This window comes from Aquarana catesbeiana, linkage group LG12, assembly GCF_042186555.1.
Source record: "Aquarana catesbeiana isolate 2022-GZ linkage group LG12, ASM4218655v1, whole genome shotgun sequence".
NCBI classification, from domain to species: domain Eukaryota; kingdom Metazoa; phylum Chordata; class Amphibia; order Anura; family Ranidae; genus Aquarana; species Aquarana catesbeiana.
The window spans coordinates 173239769-173262373 of record NC_133335.1 but is presented as its reverse complement, the minus strand read 5'-3'; the positions used below and the strand labels follow the sequence as shown (position 1 = coordinate 173262373).

At 40.3% G+C, this 22605-nt stretch overlaps 1 protein-coding gene across 1 annotated transcript in view; it reads left to right on the top strand.

Moving 5' to 3' along the window:
* MFSD11 (major facilitator superfamily domain containing 11) overlaps positions 1 to 22217 on the top strand; it is a 115313-nt gene extending 93096 nt beyond the window's left edge. The window contains exons 11-14 of the mRNA XM_073606213.1: positions 1654 to 1779; positions 6510 to 6684; positions 9345 to 9480; positions 14728 to 22217. Of these exons, the coding sequence (XP_073462314.1) occupies positions 1654 to 1779; positions 6510 to 6684; positions 9345 to 9480; positions 14728 to 14892 (602 nt within the window). The 3' untranslated portion in view covers positions 14893 to 22217. The remainder of the gene's footprint in view (positions 1 to 1653; positions 1780 to 6509; positions 6685 to 9344; positions 9481 to 14727) is intronic.
* Positions 22218 to 22605: the final 388 nt, after the last annotated feature.

Sequence of the window (22605 nt, the reverse complement as noted above, 5' to 3'; positions counted from 1 at the left end):
AAGTACTATTAAAGACCAAGTCTTAGCTTTATAGGTCTTATTTCAAAGACCACTTGCTACTCATTCTTTAGTCCAGGGCTTTATGCAAGGGGTGACACGGCTTAATCCGCCCGTCAAACCTCCCTTGAACCCTTGGGACTTAAACTTAGTTTTGTCTGTGTTACAAAAACAGCCCTTTGAACCAGTACAACAGTATACATTCTCAAGTCTGGGTGTACCCTGCGGGTTGTTTTCTCCCACCCCTCATGTGGCATTGCTATGGGACGTCCCATTAAGTAATTACTTAAGGCTCTGTGTCCCATGATGTATGATAAAGAAAATAGGATTTTTATAACAGCTTACCTGTAAAATCCTTTTCTTGGAGTACATCATGGGACACAGAGTTCCCTCCCCTCTTTTTTTGGGATTTATGTATATTGCTTTGCTACAAAAACTGATGTGCTCCTGGAAGGAGGAGGGGTTATATAGGGGAGTAAACTTCCCTAATTAGGGTTTACCAGTGTCAAAGAAGTATTTCAAGGTCCTGGAGTGGCCTAGCCAGTCTCCAGATCTCAACCCCATAGAAAACCTTTGGGGGTAGTTGAAAGTCCGTGTTGCCCAGCGACAGCCCCAAAACATCACTGCTCTAGAGGAGATCTGCATGGAGGAATGGGCCAACATACCAGCAACAGTGTGTGACAACCTTATGAAGACTTACAGAAAACATTTGACCTCTGTCATTGCCAACAAAGGATATATAACAAAGTATTGAGATGAACTTTCGATATTGACAAAATACTTATTTTCCAACTTAATTTGCAAATAAATTCTTTCAAAAATCAGACAATGTGATTGTCTGGATTTATTTCCACATTTTGTCTCTCATAGTTGAAGTATACCTATGATGACAATTACAGGCCTCTCATCTTTTTAAGTGGGAGAACTTGCACAATTGGTGGCTGACTAGATACTTTTTTGCCCCACTGTATTAGCAAAGCATGCCTATACACGTATTCATATTTTATATATGTATGTGTATATGTGTGTGTGTGTGTGTGTGTATGTATGTATATGTATGTGTATAATATATTAGGAAGGCATACCTATTCATATTTTTTTATATATATTTTTTTTATATTTGGATGGAATAAATCTGAAGTGAAAACTATTTTTTTTATCAGTTTTTCTGTTTATTTCAACTCCGTTTTATTCCTTACAAAATCAGTCGCGTTTTTTTTTTTTTTTTCCTTCAAAAATCTATATGCAAATTCAGCAAGCCTTCAGTATATTCCCAGTCCTGTTTCACTTGCCATTACATAAAAGTGGAAAACACTTTATGAAAAAGGGATCAACAGAATGAAAGTGGACTATGCCTTTCATCTGATTCCCATAGGCTACAGTGTAAACATTTAAACACATGCGAAATGAGAACTGTGATGTGTTGTAATTTTAGAATGGAAAAGGGAAGAAAGACATTATGCAGATGTTTGAGGGCAAAATGATAACTAAAAGACCCCAGTTTTACTGCAGTTCTTTCCTGATTTTTAAGATAAAAAAAAACACTAAGAATGGAACGGTAAAATGAAGCACAAATGTCTTGATGAAACATAGCTTAACCTAGACTTTAGGATGTTGTCTCTATAATGTATTATATGTACTTTCATTGTCTTTCAGGTTTTGAACTCACATTTTACTCTGGTGTGTTTGGCACTTGTATTGGCGCAATCAACTGGTTCGGAGCCGATGCTAAGAGCTTAATTGGTCTATCTGGAATATTTGTTGGCCTTGGAGAAGTTTTAGGTTGGTATTTTTCATCCCAGTTTTCATTTACTTTAAGTAAATGGGCATTGTAAGATTTAATTGTATGTGGAGAGCTTTCTGGGAGCTCAGTCCACTCAAAAATAAAGGTTTTCTTTTGCTTCCATTGAGGAACACAGGAAGTCTTTAACCTCCAGATTATACTACTGCCTACAGGAGTAACGGACAAATTGTAGGCCAGCCTTGACTTCTCCTGCTACTGGCATGCATCAGTTTTTTGCCAGGTTTCTAGGAGGATGCTGAATATAGAAGTAACAGTAGTAATTAATAAAGATGTGATTGCCAAACGCTAACTTCAGAAGATAAAGTAAGTGAACTATGTGGAATTAACTGGTTTTCTGTAGTAATTGTCAATAAAATGTGTTCTGATCCTCATTCAAGTCACAACAATAGACAAACGCAATGTGCCTAGCCATTTGTCCCCTGGCAGATTTACCCCCTTGACCAGGCCATTTTTTGTAATATGACACTGCATTTCTTTAACTGACAATTGCGTGGTCATGCACAAATAGAGCTTTCTTTTGGTGGTATTTAATCACTGCTTTTTTTAATTTTTTGCACTATAACAAAAAACAAACTTTTTTTTTTTTTTTTACTTTCTGCTATAAAACCTATCCAATAAAAAAAAAAAAAAAAAAAAAAAAAAAAAAATCTAATTTCTTCATACATTAAGGCCAATAGGTATTCTACATATTTTTGGTAAAAAAAAAAAACCCAATAAGCGAAAATGTATTGGTTTGTGCAAAAGTTATAGTGTTTACAAACTATGGTATGTATATATATGTGTGTGTGTGTGTGTGTGTATATATATATATATATATATATATATATATATATATATATATATATATATATATATATATATATATATATATATATAATTATTTATGTATTTTTTTTACTAGTAATGGCAGGGATTAGAAACTTATAACTGGACTAAGTTATTGCGGCACACATTCTGGCACTTTTAACATTTTGTGGAAACCAATGACCCCAATACAGTGATCAGTGCTAAAAATATGCACTGGCTGGGAAGGGGCTAAACAGCTAGGATGATCAAAGGGTTAAATGCGTGCCTAGCCAATGTTTGTGTGCACTGTGTGGTGTTTTTACTAAGGGATGCAATGGATTTTATTCCCTGCTTTGCACAGAAAGAAAATCCATCACTTCCTCAGTCAGGCTTGTTTAAATAGGCAAAGCTGCAGCCTGCGTCTCTCCGCGAACAGCGAACACACAAACATATATATTCGCGATACTGCGGGTGCCGGCAGACATCTATTGGCCAGATATATATACACACACACGCGATACTGCCCTTCGAGTAGGGGGCGCGCACCACAGCAGAAGCCGGCCAATAGATGTCTGCCGGCACCCGCTAATCACGGAGAGACGCAGGCTGGAGCTCTGCCTATTTAAACAAGCCTGACTGAGGAAGTGATGGATTTTCTTTCTGTGCAAAGCAGGGAATAAAATCCATTGCATCCCTTAGTAAAGTGGAGAATCGTGGAGAAAATTATGTGAATGTAAACAACACAGAGCTGTGTTAAGTGACAGGGAATCTTGTTATTAACCACTTCCATACCGGGCCTATTTTGGCACTCCTCTCCTATATGTAAAATCATTGGTTTTTTTTGCTAGCAAATTACTCAGAACCCCCAAACAACATTATATGTTTTTTAGCAGGCACCCTAGGGAATAAAATGGCGGTCATTGCAACTTTTTATGTCGCACGGTGTTTGCGCAACAATTTTTCAAACGCTTTTTTTTGGAAAACAACTAGTTTCATGAATTAAAAAATAACCAAACTGTAAAGTTAGCCCAATTTTTATTTGTAAAATGTGAAAGATGATGTTACGCCGAGTAAATAGATACCCAACATGTCACGCTTTAAAATTGCGCACACTCATGGAATGGTGCCAAACTTCGGTACTTAAAAATCTCCATAGGCAACGATTTAATTTTTTTTTACAGGTTACCAGTTTAAAGTTTCAGAAGAGGTCTAGTGCTTGAATTGTTGCTCTCGCTCTAACGTATGCGGCGATATTTCACATGTGTGGTTTCAACGGCGTTTACATATGTGGGCGGGACTTGCGTGTGCATTCGCTTCTGTGCGGGAGCACACGGGGACAGGGGCACTTTAATATTTTTTTCTTTTTTTTGTTTTTACTTTTTCTTTTTTTATTTTTACACTTTCTCTTAAGTTTTTTTATTTTTTTGATCACTTTTATTCCTATTACAAGGAATGTAAACATCCCTTGTAATAGGAATTGTGCGCGACAGGTCCTCTTTATGGAGAGATGGGGTCTATAAGAGCCCACATCTCTCCTCCCAGGCTGGAAAGCATGAGATAAAAAAAAAAAATTAACGATCCCATGCTTTCCAGCCTCGAATGCGGCTTTAAGACCGCAGCCCGGACTTGACGTCATAACGTCGCGCCCGGGCTTCAGACAGTCATAGAGATAACTGATGACCATCTGGTCACTGGAAATCTCTATGCTCGTCATCCGGCGGCGTATTCTTTCTCTGGGTCCCCGATGGCACGGGAGAGCCCGGAGAAGCACGGGGGGGGGAGATGTCCCCTCCCGTCGCCTGTAAGAACGATCAAGCGGCCTAACTGCCGATATGATCATTCTTACGGTGCACAGAATCGTTGGCTATAAAAGATGATTTCTCCACTGAAAGTCATATGATGTCCTTGGGCTGGAAGTGGTTAAGCAGGAAATTAAAAGAATTAGCTCCCCAGTAAAAGCAGCACACAAACGCTTGTTAGACACGCATTTAACTCTTTCCTGCCCAGTGTCATTCGTACAGTGGCAGAGCATATTATTAGCACTGATCACTGTAATAATGTCACTGGTGATGTCAGTGTTATTTGGGTAGTTCCCCCAGTGTCAGATTGCATGACGCACTATCGCAGTCACATTAGAAGTCACTGATCGCCGCCCTTTTATAAAAATAAATAAATAAAAAATTTTATTTTTTATGGGATTTTTTTTACATTTATTTCTTTATGGGATATGTTTTATGGCAGAAAGTAAAAATGAAAAGTAATGCAACCACCACATCTAAGAAATGGTGAGCTGCAATATAATATTTGCTTTTGGGTTTAATACTGCTTTAAGCACATTGTGTGTGACTATTGTAACTTGAATGAGGATTATATGACTAATGTCAAATTGCTGCACAAAACCAGTTCATTCCAAGGGGGTTCACATACTTTTTTTGCCACTGTGTGTATCCCATGCGTTCAATGATTCTGGGAGTGGCTAACTGCTGCAAATATCAACAGTGTGTGTAAGAACCAGATGTGTGTCAAGTTATGGATTCAGATCTAATTTTTAGGTAAGATTCAGGAGATTCAAATAAACCCAAGGTGTGGCCAAAAAAATGCCCCCTCCATTTGGGAAGTGGGGGGGGGGGGGGGGTTCAGACACTCATCACCCATTGACCCATCATGGTGGGCAGGCCACTAGGGCCTTCAGGGACATGACTCCTCAGCTGGGGATCACTGCTCTGGACTTGTAGAGCATTCTGTCAGGCCGACAGTCAATGAAAGGTTTGTGTTATGCAGGGTCCAGTGATGAAGGCAACATTACAGGCTGTCCTCACAAGTCCACCATGGGGTGTGGGTACCATTCATCTTTATCTCAGGACGTAGGCAAAAGCTACAGATATACTGTAGTTCCTCCCCTGTCCTTGCTGGGAATCTTGAGAAAAACTATTTTGAAAGCTTACAGTGTGCACAGACATGACCATCGCCTAAGACATTAACAAAAAAGAGGCTGTGCCTGACTTGGGTTATGCCTGGATGGAAATTACTATCTTTGTTTTGCCAGTATCCAGTCACCTGAAGGTGGCAGAAAACCCTGTCGGAATGGATGTGATGGCCAATTTTGTACTTTCTGTAATATTTTCTTGGAGTCCATTGAGGTCCCACTCCTCTGTGTTCGTTTATGGTCATGCTCTTGGTAGTGGCAGAGGTGTCCTGCACTGGCCTACAGATTTTTCTTGTTTGCCAATTCTCTGAGACAAATCTAAGGTTTAAGATTTGTCTCAGATTTTCGCAGTGAGCGCATAAATACTCTTTTAGGGCGCCTGACAACTTTTTATTCAACACAAAGGCATTACCATCACAGTGGTGTTTTTAGGCATCACACACCATAAACATTCGGCTTCCTGGCTATTTTGGCAAGTTTAGACCCACTGTAAGGTCAGATAGGCCTGGACACACGCTCCTTGCATGTCTGTACAGACACATTGCTCCTGCAACATCTTTGCTGCTGAGGAGGAAGCACTGACTGTCTTGTGGGCAACACTGGCCTGTCTTTAATTGGTCTCAGGCCTTTTCACCCTTTAATTGCTGAAACAGGCTCTATCATTTTGTCTATCACAGCATGCAAAATGGCCTGATGAAAGGTTTACTGTATTTTTTTTAAACATCCATCACTCCTAATTCTATCCCTTCTCCTGCTTTCTTCCTCTCCCCCACTTTGGTTGGCCTCACTGGTTCACTTTAAGGTAAATGTAAGTGGATTTTCATACTTAACCTCATTTTGCAGTGTTTTTGGATATTTTTAACAGTTCACAGATTGTATTGACTTGCATAGAATTGCTCTTTAAACACGAAAGGTAAGCATTTTCCAAGCCTTCCAGCTGTGTAGATTCATTTTTGTACTGCAAACTGATAAAAAATCTCCCTGTCTACTTTATAGGTGGAGCAGTCTTTGGATTACTCAGCAAGAATAGTCGATTTGGCAGGAATCCAGTTTTTCTGTTTGGTCTTGTTGTTCATTTTCTTGCTTTCTACCTGATCTTCCTCAGTATTCCTACTGATGCTCCTATTGCCTCACGTGATGGGACTTACAGTCGGGCGTATGTAGATCCTAGGTAGGAAATTGGTTTTAAAAAAACTGCCTTGATAAAACCCAATATGAATATTTTACTTTCCCTAATTTAGAGAGCAACAACATATTTTAGTGTTTTTACAGTCACTTCAGTTCTTTTTCCAGAATAGTTAAGTATTTTGCCCCAACCACAATCGTACAAACATACATACTCTAGAGTCCCTTTGGTTAGAAGCCACTTCAAGGGATTGTAAATGCTGCTATTATATATTTTTAAAAAAAAACGTTCTACTTGCCTGCTCTGTGCAATGGTTTTGCACAGAGCAGCCCTGATCCTCTTCTCATGCTCCCCCGCTGGCGCTTCTGGCTCATCCTGTTCTCGGTGTGGCGCCATAGGAGGACACTTCCTATTGTGGCACACCTGTGGGCTCAACCCCAAGCTGTGCTGTCTGCGTCCATTGACACACAGTGCGGCTTGGCCCTGCCCCCACTCCTTTAACCTAGGATTTGATTCAGTGGCAGAAGCCAATGGATCCCACAGCTATCAATTTGCCATGTAAGGAGAGAGCCGCTGCTCCCAAGCACAGTGCTAGATCGAGATCGGGCTCAGGTGAGTATAAAGGGGGGGGGGGTAAAGATGCACACAGAAGGTGTTGTTTTTTTTGCCCTTAACGCATAGAATGCTTTAGGCTACTTTCACACTGAGGCGCTTTACAGGCGCTACAGTGCTAAAAATATCGCCTGTAAAGAGCCTCACCTTTCTCTCCAGTCTGAAAGCCCGAGAGCTTTCACACTGGAGCAGTGCGCTTGCAGGACGGTAAAAAAGTCCTGCAAGCAGCATCTTTGCAGCACTGTAGAAACGGTGTTTACACCGCTCCTAAAGCGCCCCTGCCCATTGAAATTAATGGGGCAGCAGCGCTTTGCGGGCGGTTCTATCCCTTTTTCGGCCGATAGCGTGGGTTAAAAGCGCCCCGCTAGCGGCTGAATAGCGCCGCTAAAACGACGATAAAGTGCCGCTAAAAATAGCGGCACTTTACAGCCGACACCCGCCCCAGTGTGAAAGTAGCCTATAGGTAAGAAAACCTTCTATCTTTACAGCCACTTTAATTAGTTATGTTTTTGTACTGCAGAGAGAAACCAGGCCACCAAGAAGAGCCCACACAAAAAAGAATATACAAACTCGATGCTGATAAAATTACTTGAACCTAGGATGCCCATACAGCAAAGCGAAAGTGTTAACCATTTATCCAGTTTGCATAGCTGACGTGTAGTAATACAAGCAGAAAGTGGTTATAAAGCCTAAACATTTTTTACCTTGATGCATTCCTTGCATTAGTGTAAGCAATGTTTAGGCATCCGTATCCTCCCTCGTTCAATCCAGTGCTGTGTCCATCTGAGGCTCTTCTCTCCCCTCACTACTTAGTCTCACATTGGCTCCTGCTGCTTTATTAAATCAAGCCCGGGGCGAGAAAGCGGGGGCAGAGCTGAGTCCTGCTGTCTGTGTCTGAAGATGCAGAGAGCGAGGCCCGGGAGCGAGCCCGCACAAGTGTCCCCTTAGCAAGCGGCTTGCTATGGGGCACTCGCCGGAGGGGAGGAGCCAGGAGAGCCAGTTGAGGTCCCAAGAAGAGGATGGTAGGAGGCCATTCTGCAATTCCACTGTACAGAGCAGGTAAGTATAAACTTGCTTTTTGTGGTTTTTGTTTCCTGTTTTGTTTTTTTGTTTTTTTTTGTGGTTTTTTTTTTTTTTTTTTTTTTTTTTTTTTTTTCATTTTTACATTTACAATCACTTGAAAAATGGATAGGGGAGAAAATTATTGTCTCTGCTAACCCCACTATCGACATCGGTGAAAGTTGTGTCTGCACACTAGACTATAGGGCAGTTTACCCATGGCTTTCATTTCAATTTAACAGTTTTGTAAGTGACTGCTTTGGTTAGAAATTTAAATCAATTCCCAGGTCTGAACACATACCAAGGCAGTCACAAATCATTCCCACTCTCCTTCCTGAGTTTTTCTTACTTTTATACGATAGTCATTAGGAGCATAATAGGAGGAGTGGGAACAACCTAAACTCCGAGATGAGAGGGTGTGCAAACCCAGGAACAATGGTAGGGATCTCAGTGCTGCAGTCTCCAAGATAATTAAGCTCACCACACTACAACTATAACTGAAACGTCAGTATTTGGTGCACCAACAAAGAGAAAGCATGTGTTATCAGCATGAGGTAAGGTAGCTTACAGAACAGCAGTTGGCATTTTGGTTCCCTTTTACCTCTGACATTCAGGTTAGAGAATATGACTCAAATAATGTAAGGCAAATAAGGGGACACATGACTTTTTTTTTTTTTTTTTTTTTACAAGTCTACAGAGATGTAATAGACTGAATATTTATTTTATTGCAACATGCCCTATGTTTCACATCTGAGAGGAGGGCTATGATTGAAGGCTTTTCACCAAGCAGTTGGACTGTAGAAAAGGTGAATCCTAGTTTTAATCTTGTAGGCGGTATGTGGAGAAAAGTCCATTCATGCTTATTGCCGCTCAAACTTTAGTAGCAATAAAAACCGCACAATTTGCCAGGAAGTTTATTGAAGGCAAGCAGTTTAAGAAATCAATAGTTATATTCCGGTTTAATTCTAGTTTTATTTTAAGACCAGCTTAGCCATATCTAACCATTTCGGTTTGTTTTTCATTGTTTCCGGTAGCAAAATCCTGTCCATGTTCTGCAGCTTTCTGTTGGGTTTAGGAGACAGCTGCTTCAACACTCAGCTCCTCAGTATTTTGGGGACCTTGTACTCCGATGACAGTGCACCTGCTTTTGCAATATTCAAATTTGTGCAGGTAAGAATTATGTGAGAACTCACTCTTATGTAAATAAACATGCACACAGATAATTGCTATACAAATCTTTTTTTTTTTTTTTTTTTAAATGACGCACATGTACAGTCAGGGGAAAAAAGTATTTGATCCCCTGACGATTTTGTACGTTTGCCCACTTACAAAGAAATTATCAGTCTATAATTTTAATGGTAGGTTTATTTTAACTGTGAGAGACAGAATAACAGAAATATCCAGAAAAACGCATTTCAAAAAAGTTATAAAATGATTCGAATTTTAATGAGTGAAATAAGTATTTGACCCCTTTGCAAAACATGACTTAGTACTTGGTGGCAAAACCCTTGTTGGCAATCAGAGGTCAGACGTTTCATGTAGTTGGCCACCAGGCTTGCACACATCTCGGGAGGGATTTTGTCCCACTCCTCTTCGCAGAACTTGAACCTTCAGCTCCCTCCACATATTTTCTATTGGATTAAAGTCTAGAGACTGGCTAGGCCACTCCAGGACCCTAATGTGCTTTTTCTTGAGCCACTCTTTTTTGTTGCCTTGGCCCTGAGTTTTGGGTCATTGTCATGCTGGAATACCCATCCACGACCCATTTTTAGTGCCCCGTCTGAGGGAAAGAGGTTCTCGCCCAAGATTTGATGGTACATGGCAACGTCCATCGTCCCCTTGATATGGTGAAGTTGTCTTGTCCCCTTAGCAGAAAAACATCCCCAAAGCATAATGCCACCTCCATGTTTGACGGTGGGGGTGGTGTTCTTTGGGTCATAGGCAGCATTCCTCCTCCTCCAAACACGGCAAGTTTGAGTTGATGCCAAGAGCTCGATTTTGGTCTCATCTGACCACAACACTTTCACCCAGTTCTCTGAATCCTTCAGATGTTCATTATCAAACTTCAGACTGGCCTGTATATGTACTTTCTTAAGCAGGGGGACCTTGTTTCTTATTTTTGTGAATAATTGCACCAACTGTTGTCACCCTCTCACCAAGCTGCTTGACGATTGTCCTGTAGCCCATTTCAGCCTTGTAAATGTCTACAATCTTGTCCCTGAGATACTTGGACAGCAACTTTGGTCTTGGCCATGGTGGAGAGATTGAAATCTCATTGCTTCTTTAAGAGAGTGCTCCTAATCTCAGCTCGTTCCCTAGATAGAAGATAGGGAGCCAGAAATCTTGCTGATAGGGGATCAAATGCTTATTTCACTCATTAAAATGCAAATCAATTTATAACTTTTTTTTTAATGCTTTTTTTCTGGATATTTTTTTTGTTCTGTCTCACTGTTAAATTAAACCTACCATTAAAATTATAGATGATAATTTTTTTGTCAATGGGCAAATGTACATAATCAGCAGAGGAACAAATACTTTTTTCCCTCACTGTATTTCTGCAGAAAAAAAATGTGCATTTATTATTTTTTCACGCAGGAGCCTGGAAAATGATCAGATCAGTACATCACTGGTGCAATGCTAACCTCCTGCAGACTTTCAGTATAGCTATGGGCAGACAGTTACTGAACAGCAGGAAGATTAAGTAACTATGAGAGCGCTCACCAGCGCCCTCGCTGTTCATTGAGAACTACAAACCATCTGCTGCAATAGAGGATGGTAGTTGTAGTTCATTCACAGAACTCTGTGAATGAATGACACAGCTGTGTGGGCGGAGCCCCACACAGCTGCACTGTTTTTAAATTGCGACAGCGGGTGTGGGGAGAAGAACGTCTGCCCGCTTTCACAGGGAGAGGATCGGGGAAAAAAATGTGCATTTGCTATTTTTGTTATAGGAGCCTGGAAAGCAGTGATCAGCAGATGGCTGATGCCATGCAGGTCTCCTGCAGACTGTCGTTGTAACCCTGTACATCATATGGGCAGGCAGTTTTACACTGACTGGAAGAATTAATGACCTACCACAGCACTCAACAGAGCCATGATAGTTCTTTGACATAAAAGTCAACCAGCTGCAGAGGCTGTTGATAGTTGTAGTCCATTCAGACACAGAACATTGTAAATGAATGGTGCCGCAGGGCCGCTTTTTCTTTACATTGTGGCAGCAAGTTGGGGGAGAAGATCCCAGCTCGCTGCCAAAACAGGGGATTGGGGGGGGGGGGATGGTATATTTTTCCAATATGGGTGTGTAACGTGTTACCAAGGGTGAACCTATACTTTAGCTGGATAAACACTATACAATTTTCTTTAGCTTTTTTTCCTTTAGATTTATAAAAACCATATTATAAGAGGTCAAACCTGTATAAAATCAGGCAGGCCCTTGTACTACATGGTTTTGGTAAATCTAAAGGAAATCGAACAACAAAAGTTGTATAGTGTGTCTCCAGCTTTAAAGTGTCAACATTGGAGGATTTCCCCCTTTTTTTTTTTTCCCCCCTATACTGATGGCAATTCAAAATTTTTTTGGTTTTTCCTTCACCTCCCCCATGACTTTGATGGTTCAGACAATTGGATAGTGTAAATCCCTTTCCCAAGGCCCCCCCTGGTTGTATGGAGCTGACAAACTGGAGACATTGAGCCAAAGTGATTATTTGACTTGCCTTTTGTAAACTTGTTTCCAGTGCTTTGCCTCCTAATGTCCTAAAAATCTGACAGTGGTTCTAACCCCTCACCACTTTATCCAAATCTGATCACAAATTAAATGTACAGATATCCAAGGAGTCAGTAATAACACATCTTGTGTATTTCTTCAAATTTTCACAAAGTATACATATTGAATTATTCCATACGCTATCAACTGAATTAAGAGTTCCTTAAATTAAAGTGGTTGTAAACCCTCACATATACCTAGTGAAGTGAATTGCTTCAGATGATACACAGATTAAAAAGGTTGTAAAAAAAACCTGCAAGACAAAGGCATAATGAGCTAGTATGCATAGCATACTAGCTCATTATGAAATACTCACCTTAGATCGAAGCCCCCACAGAGGTCCAAGTACACAGCTCCGTCCAGCGACATCACTTCCGGAGTTACTTCTGGGTATCACGGGCTCCGGCGCTGTGATTGGCCGGAGCTGCGATTACATCACTAACTGGCACAAATGTGACATTGCTTTAGTGCGCATGTGCCGATGTCGTCGGAGCAGATACAGGAGTTATCTACTAAACCCTGCAGGTTTAGGAGATAGCCTTATTATAGGCTTACCTGTAGTCAAAAGTAGATTGTAAGGGTTTACAACCACTTTAAACAAATCTCCCTACATAAGTTTTACATGTATATCTGCTGTCCTTTACCTTTCTACAATATTTAGAAAGTGCACATCGTGTTACAAATCTTTCTTCCTGCTTCAGCAGTGGGTGTGGAGTCTGGGCATACACTCTGTGAGAGCTTATTGGAGGAAAGACGTACACCCCCCCCCCCCCCCCTCCACATAGGCAGAGGAACTAAGACTTGCAGAGCTGTAATCTGAATAGACAAGTTCCCTCCCCGACACAAATTTCCAGCTGCTTTTATCTTCACTGAAGAACCGAGCAGCAGAAAGACACGGCGCTTAGAGCTTTGGAGGGAGATAAGTAAACACTACAGATATATGTGCCCAGGTCAGATTCCATGAATGGGGTTTACAACCACTTTAGCTAAACATCTCTTGGGTATACATTGAGCCCTTGGTTAAAGTAAAAAAAAAAGTGCAAATCATATAATCCAAAATGATTTACCTTTTTTTAAAAAGATCTCTTTTCGAAACATAATGCCATGATATGTGTTATTTTCTAGGCAAACTATCTTGTGGAACTTCTACAGAATATAAACCATTAGGCCCCTTTCACACAAGTGGACCGATCGGGTCCGCCTGTCCGTTTTTCCAGGCGGATCCGATCGGATCACCTATTTATCGCTATGGGGCGGCAGATGTCCACTGACACCGGCCTGGAATCATAGATCCGATAAACGCAGCTAAAAACAGATGCATGGCGATATGTTTGTTGTCCATCTGGGGTATCGTATGGAAACGGACATGCAATCAGTTTCTATCAGAATGCCACATAGAGGAGAACGGGCTGTGTCTGTTCTGCTGAGTAGACATGGACCTGCCATCTGCCTGCTCAGCGTGGATCAGCAGAGAGATTCCCGCTGAGCAGGTGGATCCGCTTTTTTTTTTTTTTGTCTGAAAGGGGCCTTGCAGAGTTGCTGAAGACACGTTGAGGTTGATTTACTACAAATGGATAGTGCAAAATCTGGTGCAGCTCTGCATAGAAACCAATCCGCCTCCCAGGTTTTATTGTCAAAGCTTAATTGAACAAGCTGAAGTTTGATTGGCTACTATGCACAGCTGCACCAGATTTTGCACTCTACAGGTTTAGTAAATCAACCCCATAGCGTGGATGGGTGTCTAAGCTGTCATTCATAACATTGGCCACATATTGTACATGGCAATTTTCAGATGATTCCAAACACATTCATCTGCTATCAGCAGGCAAAAACAGAATATATTTACAAAACCTACCATCAACCAATTTTGGATATTATTTTTTTTGCTATTTATAGGTCCCTTTCACACTGGTGCGCTTTTTCAGGGCGACAAATGCGCATGAAAACTATTAGCTATTAAATCCTATGTAACTGTTCACACTTCATGTGTGCTGTGCTTTGCATGCTGCATCTTTGATGCAGATTTTCAAAAACGCACCAAAAAAGCACCTTCCATTGTAAGTCAAAGGGCGCGCATCAAAAGTGTCTTAAAAGAGCATCATTGTGAAAGCTGCACAAAAGCACATCGGTGTGAAAGGACCCAAACTTTATGTGGTAGGTTATTTTGCATTTGAAATCGGGTTGAAAATCATGAAAATTGTTGTGTTTAGGGCTAGCATTGGGCATGGCTAAGACAAATCCAGGTGTCTCCTCATTCAGGGCAGCTTTGTTGCAAAATTTTATTATGCCTGTGGCAAGCAATGGACATGGCGTGACTTATTTCCACTGCTGTAACAAGTTTACTACTTTTATTTGTAAGGAAATTCAGTTTTGATCTGATTTAGAACACAGTTGCTCTTAAAATATTTCTAATATGTTTAGTCTAGAGAGGTCTGATGATGGATTAAATCTGGCTCATACATAAGCAATCGCCACAGAATTTTAGATTGTGAACGTAGTAATCAGCTAGTCACTACTTGTTCTGATTAACACATATCTGTTAATTATTTTTTTTTCTGAGTACATATATTTATAGAAATGTTAGTGATTCATGAAAAGCAGATGTATGGTAATGAACTATGTCAGTAACACTCTTGTATCTCCCTCTTATTCAGTCTATCAGCGCAGCTGTTGCATTCTTTTATAGCAACTACCTCCTCCTGCAGTGGCAGCTGTTAATCATGGTGATATTTGGATTCTTTGGCACCATCTCATTTTTCTTTGTGGAGTGGGGAACGGTCAGCTTGAACCCTCAAGAGACTCGCTACGGCAGTATCTGATGAAGATATGCTGCTCTGCAGCTGCTGGTTTACGAAGTGAAAAGGTTCAGAGCTTGTCTGGCACCTTAGAGGTTAATTAAGGAACATTTGGATATGCGCTGGCCGCAGAACATTCCCTAGAGCTATTCTGTGCTATTTTTTTCAGATTCAGGACAACTTTGACATGACCATAATGCACTCTGTCCCCAGTGTCTTCTGGAAAAGAGAAAACATATGGCAGTGATTCACAGACCTTGATAGTGCAATAACTGCTACGCTCCTTTGCCTGCTGTTATTACTTGATCATGTTTTACTTCTGACAATTACAAAGTCTGATTACTCACATCCCTTTGATCACTGAATGCAATGAGCTTTATCAGGCATCACACTCCATGCCCTTTTTACCATGTGATATTTTAATGGCAGTTTTATATATGGATGTGGGGTGTACCGCACCGTGACTATATAGCTAAAAATACTTGACTGCAAAAAATTGCTGTGATGTCCGATTTTGAAATTGTGTTGGTGCCAAACTGTATCCCACACACACACTTTTTTATTTTTTATTTACACTTTAAGGAATGTATAGTTAGCCTTTTCAGCCATCATCCAAAGTTTTTGGTATGTTTTACACTGCTCTTGCTATTCTGTAAATTGTTTGCACTCAGGTCTTTTTAAAAACGAACATGTTGTATTTGTTTTATATTTCTATGAAACCAGCAGCTGATGACCTCTTTAGTTTCTCATAAGGAGAAAGTGTACTGTGCACAGCAGCCAATTCATTTCCAGAGGTTCCATTCTTCTGTAGCTTAGTGCAGGGCTATACAGGTCCTTTTTAGTAACTCTGTCTCACTACTATTATCACAAGTGATTCATAGCTACACAGAACACATGTCGCTCTACTGGATGAGCTTCACCAGTAACAATCGCACAATGCTTCAAATGTGTGCGATTGCTAGATACTCAAATCTGCGGTGTACTAGAGAACAACAAAGGGAACTGTTCTTTGTAAATAGTGACTAAGCGATGGTTGAGAGATTGAGTTGCTATAACCTATCCCAGTGCTTAGTTTAAAAAAATGTCTTCATCAGTTTAGGCCAATATATATTCTTCTACATATTTTTGGTAAAAAAAAAATCGCAATAAGCGTATATTGATTGGTTTGCATAAAAGTTAGTGTCTACAAACTGGGAAAGAATTATGGCATTTTTATTAATTTTTTTTTTTTTTTTTTTTTTTTTTTTACTAGTAATGGCGGTGATCTGCGATTTTTAGCGGTACTGTGACATTGCAATGGACAGATCGGAGACTTTTGACACTTTTTTTTTTTGGGACCATTGGCATTTATACACCGATCAGTGCTATAAAAATGCACTGATTACTGTGTAAATGTAACTGGCAGGGAAGTGGTTAACACTAGGGGGTGATCAAGGGGTTAATTGTGTGTTCTAACTGGGCGGGATGGGATTGACTAGAAGAGGAGACGCATCTTTTTTCCTACTTGGTAGGAACAAACGATATGGCTCGTCTTCCCTGACAGCACAGGGATTTGTATGTTTACACACACAAATCCCCATGCTGGCACTCGTGCACGTGATCGTGCCCTCTGACCACGCACATTGGTCCCCTGCTGTGCAGCAGGCGGGCACCCTCTGGTGGCCGCTAAAGGAATGGATGTGCCCGTACGGGACTTCGCCCAGGGGAGCCATTCTGCCTCAGTATATCTGCGTGAGACGGTCGGGAACCAATTAAAAGGCAATGTTTATGTATCCGCTCTATTATGTTTTGGCAAAAAGCTACAATCGAAACTTCAAACAATTACTATTATTCTTTTTATTTTGTTAATGGCTGGAGCATAAAATTACCTAACAATATATTTTATGTCTGTTATGTATTCTGTTGGTATATCTGTGCTTTAAGTTGTTGTTGGTCATTATGAGGGATTCACACTCTTGTGCTGGATTTTTTATTTATTTCATATTGGGCACAGTGCACTAGGAAATGCTAGAACAGGTAGAGGTGAGTAGAAACAAAACTACTAGGTGGATAGGAATAGAATTAAGGTTGGTAAACACTATAAGAAAATTAAGCGAACGATCGGCTGTGATACATCGGTTTTCCTCGATGTATCACAGCAAGTCAAAACCAAGGATGGAACTAATGTGCAGAAAATTCTTGTACGACTAAGGCTTTTGTTTTTTTGTTTTTTGTGTGTGTATTGTTTCTAATCATGAGAAGTCTTTCATATCTAATTTTTCTCATCCGAAATCATGAAAATGGTCAGTTCTGTTCACAGACGAGAAACATTTTGGAGTTTGTCCCTTCTGAAATGTTCATTTGGAAAGTCTCTAAATGGGATGTCGTAAGTTGTGTAACAGTTGTGCCTCGTATGGAATTTTTCTGTTTTCTTTTTTTTTTTTTTTTTATAGTGCGTTTGTGAAATTGTGGCAGGAAAATCCTACTATTGGAATTTCCATGGCGTATAAAAAGCTAGGACCTAAGTCAGTCATCACACTCTATCTAGGATTAAAATGTCACTTTTAAAGCTTGACTGACCCATTATTTTTTTAATTTGGGGGCTTTCATTTTGATGCATCTTGCTCTTGGGGTCTAGTTTGATGCTATTCTTCTGGAAGTCAGTGCTGTCCACGGAGAGCCATAAATCTTCTAGAATTTTTTGTTTTATTTTTATACATGCAATACGAAGCAAAAATGAATACACTGAGCAAAATAAATGTGTGTGTCTGAAACACTTGGCATCTATGCAGACCTTAAAACTGGATTTGTACAGCCATTTCCTAGAGAAAAATCTGACAACTAGGAGACTCAACTGATCTTGGGACCACGTGTCGGGTCTTGACCTAAAGGTTATTGCTCCATTTGGAGAGAATCTGGTTGCTATGGATAAAACAGATTTCTTACCTTCAGTCACTTTCTATATATGAGGCCTAGTGTAAGTGTTTGGTTTCTATGATCAAACGGTTTGTCTTGGTGGCTGCATTTGCCTCACTTTCTCTCCTATTCTAAAGATCTGTCAAAGGGTCCCTGTGGGTACCATAAAGGAGAGATGACAAGCCTTTTCGTTCCGTTCATATTCCAGGTCACGTTGTGTATCCTTGCTCTAGGTGGTGCTTTTGAAATCCACAAAGAAGCTGTAACTCTGCTTATCTCCTCTGTGCCATGGGCAAAATTCAAGAAGCTGTTTATCACCTGAGGGAAAAAATGAACTTTCTGTATTATGAATACTAGTAGTCAGCAATTTGAGCATGTGACAGAAGGGAAAAATAACAATGCTGATTCATCTTTTATAAGCTTGTAGGGATTCTATTTTTAAATAATTTAGAGCTGACCTGTACAGGTGCAATTTAATTGTACAACGACCTAACTTGAATTCTTTATTGAATTTCAGGCAGCAGGTTGGACATGGTTCATATTGTATTTGAGGAGTGTCAAGTTGCACTGCAAAGAACCATTTTGTCTCGGTTGCCAAAAGTGTAAATATTAAGGGGATGGCATTCTGATTGATGTTTATAGGGGCCCCTCTGGGTTCCTTTATCAGGGATTTCAAGTTGATAAGTAATATCTCGATATAGTGTAGATATCCTTTGTAAAGCAGACCTTTAATCAGGTGTTATCTTGAAGTGTATCAGTCTGTGCTTGCAAACTTAAAGCGGTGTTCCACCCGCAAATTTAATTTTTTTTAAAAGTCAGCTACAAATACTGTAGCTGCTGACTTTTAATAAGGACACTTACCTGTCCAGGGAGCCTGCGATGTCAGCTCCCTTGCGCCTTCACTGGCCGTTTCCTAAAGCGTGCGAGTTGCGCGGCGCTTTGTGAATGGCAAGCTGTCTTCTGGGACACACACAGGTCCCAGAAGACAGCGGGGGAGGGGGCTCGCCGCTCAAAAGGCAATTGCGTCCTGCGCCACGGACCTGATGGATCGGAAGTACAGGCTGTACTTTATAAAAAGGTGCGATAGAAGAAAATTTTTTAATATCCAAAAACGAGTGGTGGAAAGGTGGTCTTTCACTTAAGACCACCGTTCAAACGTGGATTGAACTCAGCTTTAAGCCAGCCATAGATGAAGCAATTATTTTTTTTCCCCTGCAAATCGCTCGAGTGAGCAATAATTTTAGTACCAGAGCTCCTGCGCAACATTAAACTGATGACTTATAAAGGCTTTTAAAGCGTTGCTTATGGAAAATAAAGGATATTGATGTTTTTCGCCATTCCGCGGACGCAAGCAATTTTAGGATGTGACATGTTGGGTAATTTATTGCGTTGTGTGCCCAAAATGTAACTTTCAGTGTGTTTTTTTTTTTTTTTTTTTTTTTTTTTTTAACTGAAAACCCTTTGCACTAATTTTGTGTAACATAAAAAATTAGAAGTGCCACTATTTTGTTCTCTAGGGTGTCTGCTTTCAGAGAATATATAATGTTTGGGGGTTTTATGTAATCTTTAGGGCTAAAATGATTTTTTTAAACGTGGAAAAAACGCAAAAATTACTGTCGCCAAGAGGGTTAAGCAGGCCTCACCAGTTGCCTGCACAAATATTTATTTTCTTCTCGAGGACACATGGAACTCTGATTTGGAAACTGTGATCAGACTTTGTTTACCCTGAGGTCTGCTGCCCTCCCTTCCTTCCTCTCCTCTGTTAATCAGTTAGTGTGATAACATTCTCAGCACTGAGAATAGGAGGAGTGGGTCACAGGTCAGCCATGCAAGGTGTGGTCTTTTTTGCATGATAGACCAACCACAACCTGATGCTTACTGGAGAAAAAGTAATCATATGTGCCAGGAGCTGGAGGTTCCTGCTATATTGCCCTGCAACCAAGATGCAAGTATGGACCAGCCCACACGTTTGCTTCAGAGCAGAACTGTAGTCCTGAAGTACCTATAGTTGCAAGGTTACTAATGATACAGAAGGTGTACTCCTGCAAACTGACCTCCCTAGTGTTCACCTATGCACAGTGTATAACATATACACACTTGGGCATTTTGTATCTTCACTGCTTTCAAACTGTAATGTCATTTTGTCTAAATTCTCTTATGTGTCACTTGACTAGGCTGCTGTACTGATGCCGGTGGAAGGACTGGTTATGTCACCCAGTCATGTTGATTTTTTTGAGAAGAATTGTGTGGTACATGCGTGGTGAAAAGGACTCTGCATGTCCAATGCATCTACACACTATTCTGTGCTGTTTGTTATCATTTTTTTTTCAAAAGAGAAATGGCTGATAAACTAGTAAATACAACACTAAAGGATGTAAAGGAATTTGATTTTATGGGAAAAATTCTACTTAAAACTGTTAATAGGCTTGCTGGGGTCCACACAAAAAGCAAAAGAAACGCTGATATAACATTTCTGGAGAAAATGCTGCTCTCAACTCCTAGTCACATAACAAAATGCTTGAGTATTTGATCTCATGATTTCAACTAAAGGAGAGCATCAATCAGTCTAGAGTGATTTTTATCCTTTAGAGATCATGTGCCCAGCCCCAGGCAAAGTTTGGCGCAGCATTTTTCAACTTTTTTTTTTTTTTTTACTGTTTATCCATTCTAGTAAGATTTGTAATGTTGTTGATTTGAACTATAGTACTCTTTGCACAATTTTATTTAGAGGATAAATGCACCATTAAAATGCTTCTGCTCTTTTAGGCTGGGTTCACACTAGTGCGATGCCAGACATCGCATGTGATTCACACAACATTGCTGTGTACATCACATGCGATCTCTGCAATGCGAATTCAGCCATACAAACTGTATTGCTGAAATTGCATTGTATTTGCACCTTTTTTTCTTTTTTTTTTTTTTTTGGTCCACACTGGAATCGGGTCACATGGTTATTCAGACCCATGGAATCTGATTCCTGTCCGATCTCACAGTTCACACTGCGATCTGCGAACCGATTTAGGGGTGTCATTAACTTTACATTGACACCCGCATCGGTTCGCAGAGAGCCGAGTGAAATGCAGTGCGGGAACCCGCCCAGGAATCGCGCTGGTTCCTGCATCGCACAAGTGTGAACCGGGACTTGGTGTATCCAGTAACGCCAATGCCTTTCTCTGTGCTTTTAAAGACAAAGTAAACATTGCTTTGTACAGTGCAGACAGGGAAAATGTAATTTAGATAGCATTGTGACTGCAGACAAAAAGACCAAGACTAAAAAAGAGTAGTGTTTGCTACAACTACCTGTTAATATTTTTTGGCTTTTGGCATTAAATCTATTTTCAATTCCTACTACAATAGTTACTGAAGAAACAGATCAAAAGCAGGCTACCATTTTATGCCATGTGATTCCAGCCATCTACTTGTGGAAAGCAGAATTTATATCTAGAGTGGTCCCTGATGTTTTCCTTGTTTTTGGGCTGGCCATAGATGGCTAATTTTTTTTTTTTTTCTTCTTGAATGAATTTCCCCTTCCACACAAGCATGGTAGATTGAGGAATCCTTCCACTGTGCCATTGTATTCCGACGACAGGACTCCTCTACTGTCAGAATCGAAAAAAAAAGTACTGACAGTTCCAAGCAGAAGTGGCTGCACATGGATTTAAATTTGGCCATTCCCTGCTAAACTGCCAAAATATGGACCCATCTTTAACCTCAGGTCATAGTCATGTGCCCCCCTAAACGTTTCAGCAGGCAATGTTTACAGTGGCCTGGGCCTATGATAACGGCTCCTGTGAAAATTGCTGAAAAGGAAAAAAGTACATACACTGCCTGCTTACTTCTAGGACAGCGACTAAGAAAAATATGGAAGCAAGGCCATAACAGTAGCCAGAAATCATAAGCTTCCCATACATGGGTAAAAACTTAGATTCCTCCATCTACACACAGAAGTGGATGGATTCTCCCTGCCTAGCCATTGTATTCTGACAGTGGCACCCATAGCTCTCAGAATACATCAGCGGCTGCCTCCAACTGATGGAGAAATATTTTCCAACATGTCCCTTTGACAGAAATCAATCAAAAATCAATCAATCAGAAATCCACCACACACTGATTGAAATTCATATTGTCTCTGCTGAACTAACCACATTTTGATCAATGTATGGCCAGCTTTACTCGTGACAGGTTGCCATCAACTTGATTTTGTTAAATTACAGTATTGTATGGCTGTTTGAGAAAGATGAAGTAAGCATTTAAATTGAAATTGCTAATCGGGTTGAAATGGTCAACAAATGTACCTCTTTTTATTTCAGCCTTCAAGTGACACTATTGCACACTTTTTTCATGAACATGTTAGTAAAAGCTAACTGTATGTTTACACACGGATTAAATGGTTTGAATCAGTGAAAAATTACTTGTTTTATCAATCATACTTAATAAATTTGATTTTAAAATCATGAGCTTGAATATATGGGACTTATTCTCTACAGATCTTTTGCCAAGATACTCTACAAAGTTACATTTTCTGAAAGGTTAGTCCCCACACAACTAACATAAATAAAACTACCCAGCTGGGTGGTGATCATATGGTCTGTGAGTGGCACCCAACCTTGCTCACTAGCTGTCAGGGAAAACTGAAATTTTTTTTTTTTTTTATGATGGCCAATTTTCCCTTCCTTTTTAATAAACTGGATTCATCCCCCATGGTTTTACCCACTCTCTTTTTTGAAATTACTTTAAAGTTCTGCAAAGCTTACAGCTTATACTTCTATAGAGTGCTGTGGTGTAAGCGTGCTTTCTCAAATTATATAAGCAGGTTTAGTAAGATTCCGAAGAGCCTTCTTT